Source organism: Prinia subflava, chromosome 13 (assembly GCF_021018805.1).
Source record: "Prinia subflava isolate CZ2003 ecotype Zambia chromosome 13, Cam_Psub_1.2, whole genome shotgun sequence".
Classification (NCBI taxonomy): domain Eukaryota; kingdom Metazoa; phylum Chordata; class Aves; order Passeriformes; family Cisticolidae; genus Prinia; species Prinia subflava.
In genome coordinates this window covers 20,581,665-20,597,679 of record NC_086259.1, presented here as the reverse complement: position 1 = coordinate 20,597,679, position 16,015 = coordinate 20,581,665, and the positions used below count along the sequence as shown (strand labels likewise).

Genomic DNA, 16,015 nt, shown 5'->3' with positions numbered 1-16,015 from the left:
TCACCTCCCTGTCACCTTCTGGCCAGTGCCAGCCCCTCGCTCCATCTCACTCCAGGACTGTGGGCAGCAGCCCCAGATGATGGCCAGGAATGCCTCCATCCCAGGGATCCCACCCATCCTGGGGACCCCCACCCCGGGGTGCTCAGGCCCACGCAGAGCTGTGCCTGCCCAGCCTGCCCAGCCAGCACTGGGGATCGTCCCCTCTCCTTGCTGAGGGAGGTGGGACACCCAGCAAGGGCTCCACTGCCCCCATGCAGACACTGCCCCTGCAGCCTGCCCCAGCAGCCTTGGCCCCTGTGTGCTGCTCCAAGCTCGCAGTTTTACCCCTTCTGCTCTCCCTGGCACAGCACAGCCCCGCTGCAGCCACAAGCATCCCAGCCTGCCCTCCCCAGGGATGCTCTTGCCATGCAGGGGATCTCTCTGTCCTGGGGGTGCACAGGGACTTTTCACAATGCCCCAGCACACAATGCTTGGGCCATGTGGGGACAACCAGCCCTGCTCCAGACCCAGGCAGAGCATCCCGGGAGCCACCAGGGCAGCAGGACGGATCCCTGCTCGCCAGAGGGGTCCAGGGACAAGCAAGGACTGCGATCCCCAAGCTGGGGATCTTCCCCAATCCAAAGAACAATCACAAGCACTTCTGCATCCAGCAGCAGAGAGAGGCTGGGAACTCCTCCAGGAAAAGGGGGAAAAGGGGAAGAAGAGCTGAATTTCACATAAGAGATCGTGCTAGTCACAGGCAGACTCAGCCCCACGTGCAGACGGGCACAGGGAGTGCTGGAGCCACCCCTCACCCCTCCCGGCGGTGCCAGGGGTGGCAGCAGGGACGGGCAGGGTGACAGGAGTGTCCCGGGGCCGTGCAGGGCAGGTGAGGCAGCGCGGTACTTACCCCAGCCGGGAGGAAGGGGCCCCAGAGGATCATTGTCGGACGGGGCTCCGGAGGACTAGAGACAACAGAGAGAGCAAAAACACGGCATAAACCGCGGAGCTGGGACGGCTGGGACGAGCAGAGCACAGCCGTGAGCCGGGCAGCCCCGCTTCCACCCGCCTCTCCTCGGCCCACAGCTCCCAGAGAACGAAAAAGAAAACTGCACACTCAAGGGGGCTAAAAAGAGAAACAAACAAAAAAAATCAAAAGTAAATTTAAAAAAAAAAAAAAAAAAAGCCCAAAAGCTGATCCTAAGCAGGGGCTGGGGCAGCCAAGGGGCAGCGGGCAGGGGCTGTGCCGGCCGAGGGCAGCGGGACGGCCCGCGGGGCTCCGGGCGGCTCGGCTGCGCCGGCGTCCCCTCCACATACACCTCCAGCCTCCTCCAAGAACCACACACAAGAGGGGAAAAAATATCGCAGGCCTTTCCAATGAAATCATTCCCACAAGCGCTGTCCACGCCCCGCGCTTCCTGGCGGGATGGCGGCCCCCTCCTCCGCGGGCAGGGCCGGTGCGGGATGGAGCCGCGGCCGGCCCCGCCCGCCCCGCACAAAGCCCCTTTCTCCCGGCCGGACACCCTGCCCCGGCCCGTGCCAGCCCCGCAGCAGCCCCGCTGGGCTCCCTGCGCACGGAGGGTCCCCGGGGTCCAGGGCAGGAGGGGGCCTGGAAGCGCTTTTAATGTTAAGTAAGAAACGCATCGTTACCCAACAGGTAAAACCCTCCTGCTGGAGGGGGCTGTGACCCAGCTCCCTGTGCCGGGATGGGTCCGAGCCCGCCTGAGCCCAGGGAATGCCACCCACTGCCAGCCCCGGCCCTCCAGCCTGGAACCGGGGGCAGCCCCAGCCCTCGGGGTGCCAGGGACCACCCCCAGAAAGGCACCAAAACCTGCCTGGGTAGAGCTCACTGCAGCCCAGCGCCCCGAGGAGGGCCTGGCACAGTCTGTGCCCCTCTGAGCTTTCTCTCCTGTGCCCACCCCTGTGCCAGGACCTGGGGCAGTGTCTGCTCCCTCCCCGCCAGGACTGGCTGCCCACACACACAGCCCAGCCGTGTCCAGGGGTATCACTTCACTGGCACCTCAAAACTGCTAATTACAGCTCCCAGGGCAGAAATCCGGGCAGCTCCTGCAGCTCCCCACAGCCCCTGGGAACAGCCTGGCCCCCGTGCCAGAGACCCTTCGTGCACAGGACACGGCACTGGGGCATCTGCCGGAACTGTGGTCCCTGGCTTCACCCCAGTCCCCAAACTGTACCTTCCCCAGGCTCTGCCCCACTGCTCATAGCCCCCCTACCACCCCTCCAGCAAGGACGCAGAGGGATGCTGGAGGCAGGGGCAAGTCAAGCAGAAAGCCCTCGTGGGGCAGGAGGCAGAGCAGGAGCCCTCACTGCTGGCAGCAGAGCTCGAAACAGAAAGTACAATCGTTTCGTCAGGCTAAATTTGGAGCCCGGGTCCCTCCCTCGCAGAGCACACCAGGGCCAGTCGCAGGGCGCTGGAGCAGCTCCAGGGCTGGCCCTGGCCAGAGCAAGGGACGGGCCCCGCTGGGCACGGGGAGCCCTCCCTGGGGAGCCCCTGCACTGGCCCTGCTGCAGGCCAGGCCGGCACGGCTCTGGGGGTCCAGCTCTGCCTCTCCAAGGGTTAGAGACATCCAGGGAGGGCCAGGCGGGGCAAGGAGCGGGGCTGAGCTGCTCCCACAGCCCTGGTTGTGTCCCACACAGAATGGGCTTTGCACTACAGCCCCTGCCAGAGAGCAGCCGAGCTCCTCAATGGGACCCTGAGCTCCCTCCAGCCCAGCTGGGACTCCTGGCTCTCTCTGAGGAGATGAAGTCAGTGAGAAGTTGGTCCCTGTCCGCTGCCCACCTTCCCTCCACACCTGTTCACTGCCTCTGGCACGAGTGCAGCTCAGCACTGCACGGGGCAGGATCACTGCTCCAGGAGGCAGAACCAGCCTGGCCCTGGCCCAAGCACTGCTCTCCCTGCAGCCACAGCCACCAGCACTGCTCGGGTCAGCAGAGGTGCTCACCTCCCACAGCTGGGGCCACATCCACGGCAAAGGCATGGCCGTGACAGGCGTGCTCCCTGCCCAGGAAAAGCAAGGCTGAGACCATTCCCTGAGCAAGGAAACGCAAACACTCAGCCCAAACCAGGAATGAGGGGAAGCAGCAGAGGAAGCAGGAGGATGCTGGCCAAGTCCAGCTCGTTCCCTGCACTCTCTGGTCCCTGGCTCCTCCTGCAGCCCTCTCCACTTGGTCCTGCTGCACCCAGGACCCAGCAACGCTGTCCTCAGCCCAACAGAGACCCGGGGAGAGACGAGCTCAGGCCCCAGAGCCTCCTGTCCTGCTACACACCAGACTCCCACGGCTCCATCAGCTCCCAGAGCAGGTTCTGCACTCCCACAGGTCAACAGCAAGGCTTGTCTGATGGGAGCCACAGGAGAATGTGTGGCTGGGCACTGGAGAAACCCTGGGGAAGGCTGCTGAGGACACCTCCCACCACCCTTCAGGGCCACGCAAGCTGGTTTACACAAAGCAAGTCACTCCCCCGAGGCCTCTGCAGGCAGCTGAGGAGTTTGTGAGCTGCCATCCAGGCACTGCTCTGAGCTCACACGGACCCCACAGCCCAGCAGGCGCCTTCCCTCGCTCCCGGGCAGCCCCGGAGAGAGCAGCAGGGGAGGCAGGGCAGGCCCCGGCAGCTCACCTGGTACAGGAACCTCTGGCTGAAGTGCTGCATGGCCCCTTGCAGCTGGCTGCGCTGCGACTGCCACTGCTCGTAGTTGCGCACGTACTCGGCCGTGGGGCGCTGCCACGTGGTGGTGCGCGTGTTGTGGTCCACGTAGTAGTACCTGCCCCGAGGGTCCACGCGCTTCTCCCACCTGCAGGCACCCAAGGGAGCTGTCACTGCGTGTCCCAGTGGCGGGCCTGGGGACTGGCACCCCCCGACTCGAGGGCTCCGTGCCCAGTCCCAGCACAACCACTGCTCTCACACCTAAAGGGCTCTTCTGGGCAAGGACCCAGCACAAGGAAATACAAAGGATGGGTAACTCTTCGAGCAGCTCCTGCAAGGGCACAGAAGCCTGCCAGGATGCTGGGACACCAGTGGAGCTCCCACCAGGATGCCATGGACATCCCTCCGAGACAGCCGGCCTGGAGCCCCGAGCCCCTTACCCTGGAGGAAGGGGTCTCTCCCACGTCGTGGTCTTGTTGTTGTGGTCTACATAGTAGACTCGTCCATTGGGCAGCTCCCGCTGCTCCCACCTGCAAGAAAAATGAAATCATGAGGCAGGTGATATTCACTGGCACCAAGAATATGCAGAGGGCTGCCCCTGGTGGGCCAGGAGCCCAGCCCCTCACAATCCTTGGCACTCCAACCTTTATTTGACAGGTCTGCGTGGCAGCTACCGGGCCTCCTGCAGGGAGACTCTGGGAGAGGGGCTGCAGCACTCTGCTTCCTCAACAGGCACAACTGGAGCATAAATTCCTCATTTCCCCCAGAAGGGTCGGCATAGCATTTCACACAGGGTCAGTTTTATGCCCCGTGTTCCTGATGTTTTTGTTTCGTTTCTGTTAATACATCTTCAAAGGGCAATGTTAGAGTTGGGGCTGGGGCTGGGTTCTCTCCCTGGCAGCCCTGGGCCTGCTGCTGACAGCCAGGGCTTCACCACGCGTGTGGCCACGGCGCTGGGCCTGGGGTGGCCCCGAGGACAGCCCGGGTGACAGCCAGCCTGGCTCTGCAGGGCCACACTGCAACCATTCTTTGTGTGAATTCATTCATGAATTTACCCTGGCAGAGGTAAATGCTCTGTGGAAGCCGTGCCTTCTTGTCAGCTTTTATCCTGCAGCAGGGGAGGCGAGCCAGCAGCTGCTGACAGATAAAGTGTTCTCCTGCCACACTTCTGCTCCCACAGGCCTCTCTCCCCATTCAATCATCTGTCTCAATTAATCACCACAAAAAGCTCTAGGAAATTAATACACCAGCTTCTGTGTGACAGCAAGGGAGCCAGCCCAGCTGGCAGGGAGCAGCCCTGGGGACGGAGCTGCTCCGAGTGCTGGTGCCCCATGGCCTGGGCTCATCCCAGCTCAGCCCCACAGCCCAGGGGCAGCAGTGCCATCGGTGACCTCCCCACAGCCACACACCTGCAGTGACACAGCTCAGCTGCACTGCAGCCTCTGTGCAGACAATGCAACCCCTGCACATGCTGCGTCCTGTCAGCAGCACTGGACCTTCCTCCTCCCTGGACAGACAGACACCAGTGGGTATCCCGGGGGACAGTCCAAGGCAGGACCTGCTGTGCCCCTACACCATAAGGGTGAGGGGCTGCCAAGCCTGACACTGCCTGGATCCCTAGCCACAAACCATGAACTTGGTGCTTCATGAGCATAAAAGCACCAGGACAGGTAAAACTAGAGTGAAAACTCCAAAGAGAAAAATCAGCACAGCTGGGATGTCCTAAGACACGAGCAGGTCCACCCCATGAGATGGATGGCAGAAGGTGCCCAGGCACTTTTAGGGCAGTGAAATTGCCCTGGACAGCTCCTCCAGTCTCATGAACAGATTCTCTGATCCATACGGCTCTGAGGACTGGGCAGGTACCATTCCTGTGGCTACAGAAACCAGAATTCCCATGATGAGAACTCCTCCAGGTTTCTGGATCTCTCTAGGTACACTCGTGACTGCAAAGAGCCAGTTGGGACTGGGGAGAGCTGCTGGTGGTGGCAGCTACTGCCTGATGGCCCCTGTCCCCACCTCACCCCCTGTAAAAACACTGATGAGCTCAGGAACTGCTCCCCAGCAGCTCCTGGGTGATGTGAGGAGTGAATCTGCCAAGGGCTGCCTTGCCCTGGGTCACCACTGGTGGTGATGAACCCTGATTACTGCTGCCACAAAGACATGGGGACACTGGGGACAACCCATCCTTGCTCAGACCACCTTGCCCAGCTCCACACAGCCCCCAGCATGGGAGATCCATGATTTTGGGAGCACTGGATGGTGGGAGCTCTCCCCACAAGCACCACACTGCAGCCACAAAGCACCCAACACTCTGGTCCCTGCCAGCTCTCCCCCAGCTGCCACAGGCTCACGATGGCCATGGATGCAGGGAGCCACAGGCACTGGGAAGTGGCAGAGCTGAGGCAACCCTGCAGTCCAAACAAAACGCCCTCCTTACGTAAGAAACCACAGCCCCGTGGGTTCTGCCAGGCAGCATAAAGCACCTCTTTGTGCGGGCAAGACAGTGCTGCACAGCCCCCTCCAGCCTGTCCCCACACAGGATCATCCCTGGCAGGATCCAGACGCAGCAGCCAGCAGCCCCCTCCCCTCCCTCCACTGTCAATCCACGTGGAACCCCGGCAGGAGAGCTGGGACCCCCGAGGGCAGCGGCACCACACACGCTCCCGGCTCCGCAGGGAACGCTGCCCAGAGGATGTGAGGGAGGTTTGGGCACTGCCGGGGCTGCAATTGCTCAGAACTCCTTCCAGCCCTCGCCAGCCCCTAGGACAGACTCCCAGCTGTGTGAGGAATGCCTTTGAGCCACCACACCTGGTGCAGATGTTGAGACACAGAGATCTGAGCACAGCGAATGGCTCGGGATCCCCACATGAACCCAACTGTCTGTCACAGCCCGGAACGAGCAGGGAGGCTGGGGCCACCCTCCAGAGGATGAAGTGAGCGCTCCCCAGGCTCCCAGGGAAGGAAGGAGACACTCAGAGAACAGGGCAGGGCTCGGCAGGGACGTGCCTGGCAGCTCTGCAGGGGACGCTGCTCCTGGAATGGCAGAGCAGGAGCCGTCCCCATGGGCCCTGCAGAGCTCTCACAGCCACCCCAGCAAGGGGGGGCCCTGCAGAGCTCTCACAGCCACCCCAGCAAGGGGCTATCCTGCATCCCCATCTCCCAAGCTGGGCCCCAAACCACCAGTCAGAATAATTCCGTGGTGAGGTGAGCCCGCCAAAATCCAGCCTCCCTGGATCAGGGCTCAAGAGAGCTCCAGGAGCTCACTGACACCACCCCGAACACAGCGTTGTGCAATCCCAGTGCAGCTAATCCCCGTTAGCCCAGGACCTGCTCTGGCAGCTCTCTGGAAGGGCTCACACCGTGGAGACCTCGATGGATTCAAATCTCTGCTCTCCCTCACCTGCTCTCTGGTGTCCCTCTGCCCAGGCCAGCACAGCACAAGCACAGCTCACGCTGCCCTCTCTCCCCCTAGAGATCCCATGGCCACAGAAGGTATCAAAGGTGTCTCCAGAGATCCAGATTCCAGGAGCACAGCCTGGAGAACGCCTCACTGCCCCTTCCATGTTCCTCTCCATCCATCTCCCAAAGCACAACAGCTTTATCCTCCTTCCTGCTCTGACACACCGGATTCTGTGGTGTGTGAGCTCCACAGGGAGACAGGCAGGGAGGACATGGCCACCTTTGCACCTGGCTGGGCCAGCTAAACCCAGCCTGGTGTGTCTTAGAAAACAGTGCCTGCAGCCTCTGGAATCCTGAGGTATCTGCAGGCTTCCCCGCCCCAGCAAAGAAACAACAGCCTGTTTCCAACCCCAGGTGGGGAAAAGGAGACCTTCAGTCTACCTGGTAGGAGCAGGAAGGGGCACAAGCGCTGGCTGGAATAAAGGCTTTTTTGAGAGCCCTGGACTTTTCCAGCTGCCTGGAAACAGGAAGCGCCCAGGCCAGGAGAACAGAAACCCTCACACACCCGCATAAAGGCACAGTGAGCTGTTAACCCTAATTACCTGTGACTGACACGCGAGCGGGCCCTGACCTTCCAGGCATCGCCTCAGCCAAAGCAAAATAAACAGCTCCCTTCATCCCAAACACAGGCCATTCACCCCCCGCCCAGCATTCGAGGGCTCTGACACGCGGGGAGAGCGCTGCAGCTGCAGCACGCTGAGCCCAGACCCGACTGCTGCCCCACCCCGAGCCAGCAGCTCCCCTCCAGCCCCTCCTGACGGCCCCTGCGGGAGGAGGAGGAGGATGAGCAGCATCCACACCAGGGAGAAGGAGCACCACTCCTCGAGGGTCCTGCCTCCCTGTCCCCAGCAGTGGCCAGTGCCTCTCTGGTGCCCCTGGAGCCTGTCCATGCCCTCCTGCTCAGTGGACCTCCCTGGAAATCCACGCTCGGTCTCCTGGGCATCTTCCTCTGACTGACCCAGTGGGAGCTGAGGGCTCTGCTGCTCCATGGGCACAGATGCTGAGAGGCTGCTTGGCACGGAGACGCCACCATTTAGTGCCCCAAACACCCAGCCAGGCCAGACCCCCGCCCAGAGCGTCCTGGGCAGACAGGCAGGACAGGGAGCAGCATCAGGCAAGGGGCACAGGATCCCCAGCACCTGCCCCAGGCCCTCCCTGTTCTGCTGAGCACCAGCAGCTCCCGCAGCTCCTGGGGCAGCACTTTCCCTCCCTGGAACAGCCTCTGGTCCCAGCACAGAGCACTGCCCCAGCTGGTTCCCATCGCCCTCCCCGCGGGCCCCAGGCAGAGCTTACCCGGGGGGCAGAGCGTCCAGGGCGGGCACGGCCGCCCGGGCTGGGGGGGCGCTGGGGCCCGAGGCCGCCTCCTCCGCCTCTCTGGAGCTGCTCGGGGCAGGGAGGGCCGCAGCGGCGGGGCCGGCGGCCGTGCCGGGCGCTGCCGGAACACCGACACCTGCGGCCGGCCCGTCCTCGTCCGTGTCCACGGCACCCGCGGCGTCCCCGTTCACTGCAAAGGCACAGGCAGCACGTCAGCACCACGGAGGGGCCACGCCGGGGACCCCGGGCAGGGAGCGCGGGGCAGCCCAGGCACGGCACTGCCAGGGCTCCAGGCACGGCACTGCCAGGGCTCCAGGCACGGCACAGGCAGCGCCTGCTTCCCCCAGAGCCCTCCGGGCCCCTGCCATCGCCTCCGTCCTGACACAGACACAGAGGGCACTTGGCATGTACGGCCAGGGTCCCTTCTGCATCCCGCATGGGGACTCGGGGAATGAGCAGCAGCTCCAAAACAGGGGGGACAGCATCTCCCCTGGGGCAGGGTGAAACACAGGCTCCACAAGTCATCAGCACTGGAAAGAGCTAAACTGATCCAGGGAACTTTCGGAAAAGGGCAGAGACAGAGCAAAGGAAAAGTACAAAAAAAGAAAAACAACTGGTGAGGAGGAAAATGCAGAGCAAAAAAATGAAAGGGAATTTGTTAGAGGAGTATTTATTAGATAGCCAAAACCCTGAGACCTGGCTGCCCAGCTGAGGAGAACCATTGGTACAAGACAGCCAGGCTGGAGTGGTAAAGCAAAAGCTTTATAAAAACCCATAAACAAGGAACAAAGGAGTGAGACAGATTTCCACGAGTTAGAGCTGAGAAACGTAAAAAACTGTAAGGGAAGCCCAAACATTTAGAAGCATTGTAGGAGAAAGCAGTATAAACCCTCATGGAAGGGAGACCGAAGAGCTGCAGATGCTCTGTGGAGGACACAGAATGCCCAGGACACTCTGCTTGGCAGGTAGAGGTGGCAGGACAGCTTCATCCAGCACCAGCAGGACCCTGGAACACAGCAGCAGCAGGAGGTGCCCCCAGGCAGCAGCTGCAGGCAAGGGAGATCTCCAGGTCAGCAGCAACTTCCACCAGAGTCCTGCAGGACTCAGCTGAGGAGGTCTCTGACTGCCCCTCATCTCCAGCCTGGGGAGGGCTGGGCTTTGGCAAAAATGGGCTTTGGCAAAATTGAAATTGCATTGCTCCAGGTCTTCCCAACGAAACATCAAAAAATACCAAACTCCTGGGGTGAACAGTACATTTCCTTCCATCCAAAACAAAGCACCCTGCCTCTTCTGCATCTCCCACAAAAGCAAATGCAGTGCGGAGGAGCAGAAGATGCTCCACAAGAGCCAGAGAAGAAAAACAAATCAGCCACGTGTGACTTCATAGTCAGGTACTGTGCAGGTCTCAGTCCTGCTCCACAGGAGATTTACGGCTTTGTGGGCAAATCCAAGAAATGACAAGAGAGATTGTTCCAAAAACAGCCAGTGTTGTAAGAACCAGCCCTGTTTGAGAGGTGGATTTGTGCCTTGTCTGGTGCTTGACAGGCAGCTGCTGCTCCCCCCTTGAGAGCTCAGAGCATTTCCACTGCAGACTGGTGGGAAATTGAGCTGAATCCTGAAAGAAGCCAGTGGTGACCACTGTCCTCCTCGCTGTGACATCAGTGACACTGCTGTCCCAGTATCCTTTCAAACACCTGGAGCTGGTGACTCCAGAGTGGAGCCACAGAAATCATTCCTGACAGGCAGCACAGATCCTCTCAGTGCACTCTGCTGAGCTGCCTGGCTTACCAGAAGGAAAATCAATAAAACTCCATCAATCCACAGGGACACAATTCCCTGATTCATTAGCTCAGCAGAGATTCATTTTGCCCACAGTAAACAGCCCCGAGCTCTGCCCCCACCTGCCACGAGCGCTGGCTCACCTGTGCCGTTGGCCACGCCGTTGGCCATGCTGGTGGCTGTGCCATTGGCCACGGTGGTGGCCGTGCCATTGGCCATGCCATTGGCCATGGTGGTGGCCATGCCGTTGGCCATGCCATTGGCCATGGTGGTGGCCGTGCTGGTGGCCGTGCTGGTGTGCTGTGAGCTCTTGGCCTGCTGCCGGTGCCGGCTCCTGGCACTGGGACTTTGCTCTCCGGCCCCGGTGCCTCCGCGGGCTGCTCCGGCCGCATGGCGGTGTGTCCTGCAAGGAAGGGAACGCAGGAGGTGACAGACAGCACATGGAAACACCACCCCTGTCTTCTCACCCTGGTCAGCTGCTGCGACCGCCCAGCACAGCCACCGGTGTCCCCTGGGAAGGGCCGGGACACGGCTCCGTGCCTCTGCTCAGGGCAGTGCCCGGGGTGCCACGCTGCCTGCTCAGACCTGCCCGCACTCCTGGCACACCTGCTGGTGGCAGGAGCCCCATGGGTGGCACAGGTGGTCCCCTACGTGCCAAGGAATGGCCCTGGATGCTCACAGCCAGGCCTCTGCTCACACAGTGGGTCCCAGCTCACTCCATCCACACCTGCAGATCCCAGGAGATCCCAACCAGCCCCGGGTCCGGCACCATGGTGGGACCCTCACCAGTGCCTTGTGCCTGGCCCCAAGCCTAGCACGGAGGCAGGTGAGGAAGGTCCCAGGACAGCCGTGGCCTCCAGAAGAGGAGGGAACAAGCAGTTGGGAAAGATGAGAGCTGAAATCACAGCACATGTTGTGACCAGCTCAGGTGCAGCTGCTCCATGTCCTGGGGGTCACTGCCCCTCTGGAGATCACCTGTCACTGTTCTCCATGGCCAGGACAGCCCAACCTTCACTGGCAGGGCAGCTCCCCCAAACAAACTCACTCCCTTGGAACATCCAGGGCCCCCAGGGCAGCACAAAGGCCTTCCTGGAAAAGCTGGGTTTCACCTTAAGAACTCAATCCTGCGAGTGAGGAGGGGGACAGGGCAGGAGGGGAGATGCTGCCACCCCACATCCAGGGGCCTGGGGAGCAGAGGCAGAGCTCAGGCCCTTCCACCCAGGCTGGCAGCCCAGGCAGCAACCACAGAGGGTAGAGACTGCAGGGAAAAGGAGATCAGTTTCTCCCAGCCAAAATCTACCTTAAAAGGGCAAAACCCACAAACTGTCCCCAAGTCTCAGGGCTGGTGCTGGGAGGGGACAGCAGCTTGGCAGCAACAGGGCACAGATCAATCATGCCACTCTCAGCAGCTCCAGCAACTGGAACCCTCCCACTCGCTCCAAAGCTGCTCTCCTGGGGGAGCGGCTCATGGCAGGGCTGGGATCGGGAGGAGACATGGGAAAGCAGGAGATGGTTGTTGAAAATAGATCAGATGAGAGCTACGGGCAGAGCAGGAGCTGCTGTGACCACTTGAGTGAGTCCCAGATCCCCAGAGGGGGTGAACTCCCTGAAAGCCCGGCTGGGGTTTGCTTTGGGCACCAGCACCCAGGAACATGGAGCATCTGTGGGTAGAGGGGAGGCTCCTCTTCCCCCATCAGGAGATGAAGGGGCCCCTCACTGCCATGGCTCAGCAGGGCACACTGGTACCACCCTCCTCCCAAAAGCTGGCTGGGACCTCTCCCCACAGTGTCCCCCATGGTGAGGCCAGAGGCAGCACAGCCCCTGCAGCCCTGGCCAGAGGGGAGCAGGTGGGTGGCACCAGCCTGTCCCAGTGGGAACAACCTCTCTGGCATGGGATGGGTCTGGTCCCTGCCCTCCTCAGCACAGATGAGCTCAGAACTGCCCAGGGAGTTTTTAGAAACCAAAACAGGATGTTTCCAGGCTGCCAGCCGGCGGCACAGGGTTACCATCCTGAATTAGCCAGCCCGCCGCCCAGCCCAGCCCTCCTACGAGTGCTCCCATCTGGGCATTGTCTTTTAATAGACACTGGAAACAAACCCAGCAAGGCCACAGAGCGTGGCGGGATGGGAGCGTGTGCTTAAAATAGAGCAAGGAAAAAGCCAGGCAGAGCACGGATGGAACAGACAGGGGGTGGGGGGGAGCGGGGTGTGCGGATGGCAGCCCCCCTCCCACGCTGGGGGCAAGACCCTGCTGTCCCACATCGACTTGGGGACCTTGGCTGGCTGCCCCCTTGCCCCTCCTGGGCTGGGGCAGTGACGCCAAAGAGTAAAGTGGCATCAGCCAGGTGACATCAACCTTTCCTCTTCCCCTTCTGCCGAGGCGGAGTCCCCTCACCACGGTGGCCAACACTGGCCCCAGCCAGGAGCCCCAGGAACAGCCAGCTCCTGCAGCTGAGATGCCAGAAGGGCCCTCATGGGATGCAGCAGAGGTGGCAGCACGTCTCAGTCTCACTCAGCACGGCAGACCCCAAGCTGTGGCCGAGGAGGGAGGGCACAGCACGGGCTGGAGGCAGCGCTGGCTGTGGGAGCAGGGCACGATCCCTGGGACACAGCCGGGAGAGCCTCAGTGCCATGGGGGCAGAGGGAGCACAGCTCCCAAAACACGGAGCTGAGAAATTCCCCCTGTCCCTGCCAAGATGGGGGGAGGCAGCCACACCCCCAGCACCCAAATGAGAGAATCATGGAAGAATTTGGGAGTGAAGGGACCTGAAAGCTCACTTTGTTCCAGCTCCTGCCATGGGCAGGGACACCTTCCACTGTCCCAGGCTGCTCCAAGGTCCCTCCAACCTGGCCTTGGGCACTCCCAGGGGTGGGGCAGCCACAGCTGCTCTGGGCACCCTGTACCAGGGCCTCCACAAAGAGGAGCTGTGGCACCCATGGCCCCAGCTCTCAGCCAGAGCTCCCTCTCTCTCTCTCTGCACAGAGGGCTGTGGAATTTCACACCCAATCACCAAGATTAGCAGCAAATCCCAAGATGACATTTGTTCAGGAGAAGAAAGAGAAGCCCTGACCAAGCAATTTCCCTTGCAGGGACAGTGTAGAAATAGCTGAGAAGCAAAGAATGCCCCTTTTCTTCCCATCCTGCTGCTGAGCACTTTGCCAGCATCCATCACCAAGCCCAAGAAAATAAACACGGCTCTGTGTATAAACACAGCAACCATCAAACAACATTCCCAAGTGCAAGGGACACACATTCCACTCTGGAGCAAGCAGCTGCCTCCACTGTGGGTACAGAGAGCAGCGCTCTGCCCCACGCAGCAGCACCACATCAAACTGAGCAGGTATGTCCAGAACAACCCCAAATTCAGGTGAGCAGCATGGATTAAGAACTAGCTCAGAGGTTTCCATACCAGGGCAGCCAGGGGATGGCAGGCACACCTGGCAGGTGTCTGAAGGTGCCCTGCACAAGTCCTGCCCAGACTTCACCACACCCAAGGTGCCACCTGAAGCAGAAACGCCTCACAGCCGATGGGAAAGCAGCAGGGAATGGGCAACAAGCAGTGCCCAGGCTCAGCCTCCCAAACCAGAATTTTCACTGCAGGTTTTCTAGCACCTCCTGAGAGCTGCTAAGTGCCTGCCAAGCCCAGCTCAGTCAGGTCACTGAGCACTTCCCACCCCGGGGGAGGCTCTAACACCTGGACAGCAGGAATCAACAGGAGCAGCCACCACCAAGGGGCACAGTCTGTGTTCACAAACTGCTCCCAATTTCCATTTCCCTCCCTCCCCGGGTGGGGAAACACAACATGGAAAGACAAGGTCACTTTTTGAGCCAAAAACACCAACTCTGGTGTGTGCCCAGCAGGTAAAGAAGGAACAGAAGAGCTCAAGGTGTGGAGCTTGTAGCTGAGAGTGCTCCTGAGCCTGGGCCATGCACAACCTCCCACGGACAGGCTGCAGGCTCCTCTCCACAGCCACACTCCTACCCAGAACATCTGGACAGGCTGCTGGGCCACTGCCATGCTCTGGAAATATAAATAGGTGTTAAATTCAACTCCATGTTGACAGTGTGACACGTCTCTCAGTAACCACAGCTCCAAAAGGAGCAGCGCTGAGCCACTCCAGCCCAGCAAGGAGGCAGGGCAGGGCAGGGCACGGAGCCAGTGCAGGATGGCCTGCTGCCCAAGCTTCTCACTTCCTCTGGAAGCAGCTGTTATTTCCCTGCAGCTCTGCTTCTCCTGCTCTCCCTGGACCTATGTAAGCATCTCCTTGTGGCCATTGCCCAGAGGGGCACTGTGCTTCCCAGCCTGGCCAGAGGAAGGGAAGGGGTTCCTGTGATCCCCATTGGAAGGGACCTCACTTTGCAGGTTGGTCTGGTCACAGCCTGCCCCACTCCCAGACAGGCCATTTTTACAGCTGCCAGTGGAGCAACATGTGGAAACTCTGTGAGCCATCACAGCCTTGATATTCCTTGAGACAACAACACTTTAGGAGAGGCTCAGCTGTACAGTCACTCCTCTGCACTCCCAGCTCTGCTGTTCCCCAGCACATGCCAGCCCTGCTCCCTAGATCTCCCGTGACAGGGGCTCACTGGGAGATCTGGAATGGGGTGCAGAGCACAAGGACAGTGCAGACACAGCCACAGCGACCCCTCAGTCACAGCCACAGGACCCTCACCTCGCTCTGCTGCCAAAGCAGTTGGTGCTGGGAGGCTGCTGCCGGCCCTCCGTGCCCACAGCCGAGCTGCTGGGGTCCCGTCCAGGCACCTGGGACCCTGCGTGGGGAAGAACAGGGGCTGAAGAAAAGCACTGAACCACCTGTAGATCTCCCCTCCTTCCCTCCCTCCTGCCTTCCAGAAAGGAGCCCCAAAAGCACAACAGCCCCATCCTCTCCAGGACAGACCCCCAGCACCCAAGGACCTCACACCACACTGGCCGGCCACCCCCAGCACCCCATGGCTCCAGGCAGGTCAGCACTGCATCCATAGCTCCCAGATGTCACAGGTTTTGTCATCCAGTGACAAAGAGAAGGAGCCAGGGGAAAGCAGTGCACCAACCCCTGTTCTGTACAAGCTTTGCTCCCCTGGCAACCCTGAGAGGTCAGCCTCCAGCCCAGCTCTCGTGGGCGGATCGCAGAGGCTGACACCATTTCCCAGCCCCACAGGCGGCGAGGGAAGGGGCTGAGGAGGGCTGGGCAGGGCCGCTCCTCCCGGGCCGCAGGGAGGCTGCTGTGAGCCCGTTCCGCTCCTGCCGGCGGCACCCGCGGGCCGGGGCGGGCAGGGCGCACCGGGGATGGAGGCGGTGCTGCCCCGGGACCGCGCCCCGTGCGGGCCGGGCACTCACCCTCGGAGCCGGCACTGCCGTCGGGAACGCCGCCCAGAGCAACAGCCGGCCCGTCCAGGAAAATCGTCAGCTCTCCTCCCGACACAACGCTGCCTTTGTTCTCCGTCTGCAGGTCCAGGGTCAGCTGCCTGCTCTCCACTGTGGCCGACGGGACATGGAGAAAGAGAGCCGCAGTCACCGCCGGATCCCAGCCCCGTGTCAGCCTCCGCGCTCCTCCAGGCTCCCCAGCCCCAAAGGACAATGTGCCCGCTCCTCGGGGCCACCTGTCCCAGCCAGCACCACCCCACACACCCCCACACCCATCCACACCCATCCACACCCATCCACACACCCACTGGTAATGCCACAGGACCCCGGCCAGTCCCAGCACCCGCTCCTGAGGAAGATCCTTCTTCACCAGCCCTCGGGATCCCTCTGCTGGGGCTGCAGCTGCCCCAGGGGCCCTGGCTGTGACACTGAGACCCCCATGCTCACACATC

The 16,015-nt window shown here is 61.3% G+C and overlaps 1 protein-coding gene across 3 annotated transcripts in view; it reads right to left on the bottom strand.

Moving 5' to 3' along the window:
* WWP2 (WW domain containing E3 ubiquitin protein ligase 2) overlaps positions 1-16,015 on the bottom strand; it is a 31,856-nt gene that overhangs the window by 7,575 nt on the left and 8,266 nt on the right. For all 3 annotated transcript variants that reach the window (XM_063410565.1, XM_063410563.1, XM_063410564.1), the window contains exons 5-11: positions 15,537-15,674; positions 14,872-14,968; positions 10,342-10,601; positions 8,399-8,609; positions 4,084-4,173; positions 3,617-3,791; positions 890-944 (exon numbers count right to left, since the gene is read on the bottom strand). In XM_063410565.1, coding sequence (XP_063266635.1) covers positions 890-944; positions 3,617-3,791; positions 4,084-4,173; positions 8,399-8,609; positions 10,342-10,601; positions 14,872-14,968; positions 15,537-15,674 — 1,026 coding nt within the window. The remainder of the gene's footprint in view (positions 1-889; positions 945-3,616; positions 3,792-4,083; positions 4,174-8,398; positions 8,610-10,341; positions 10,602-14,871; positions 14,969-15,536; positions 15,675-16,015) is intronic.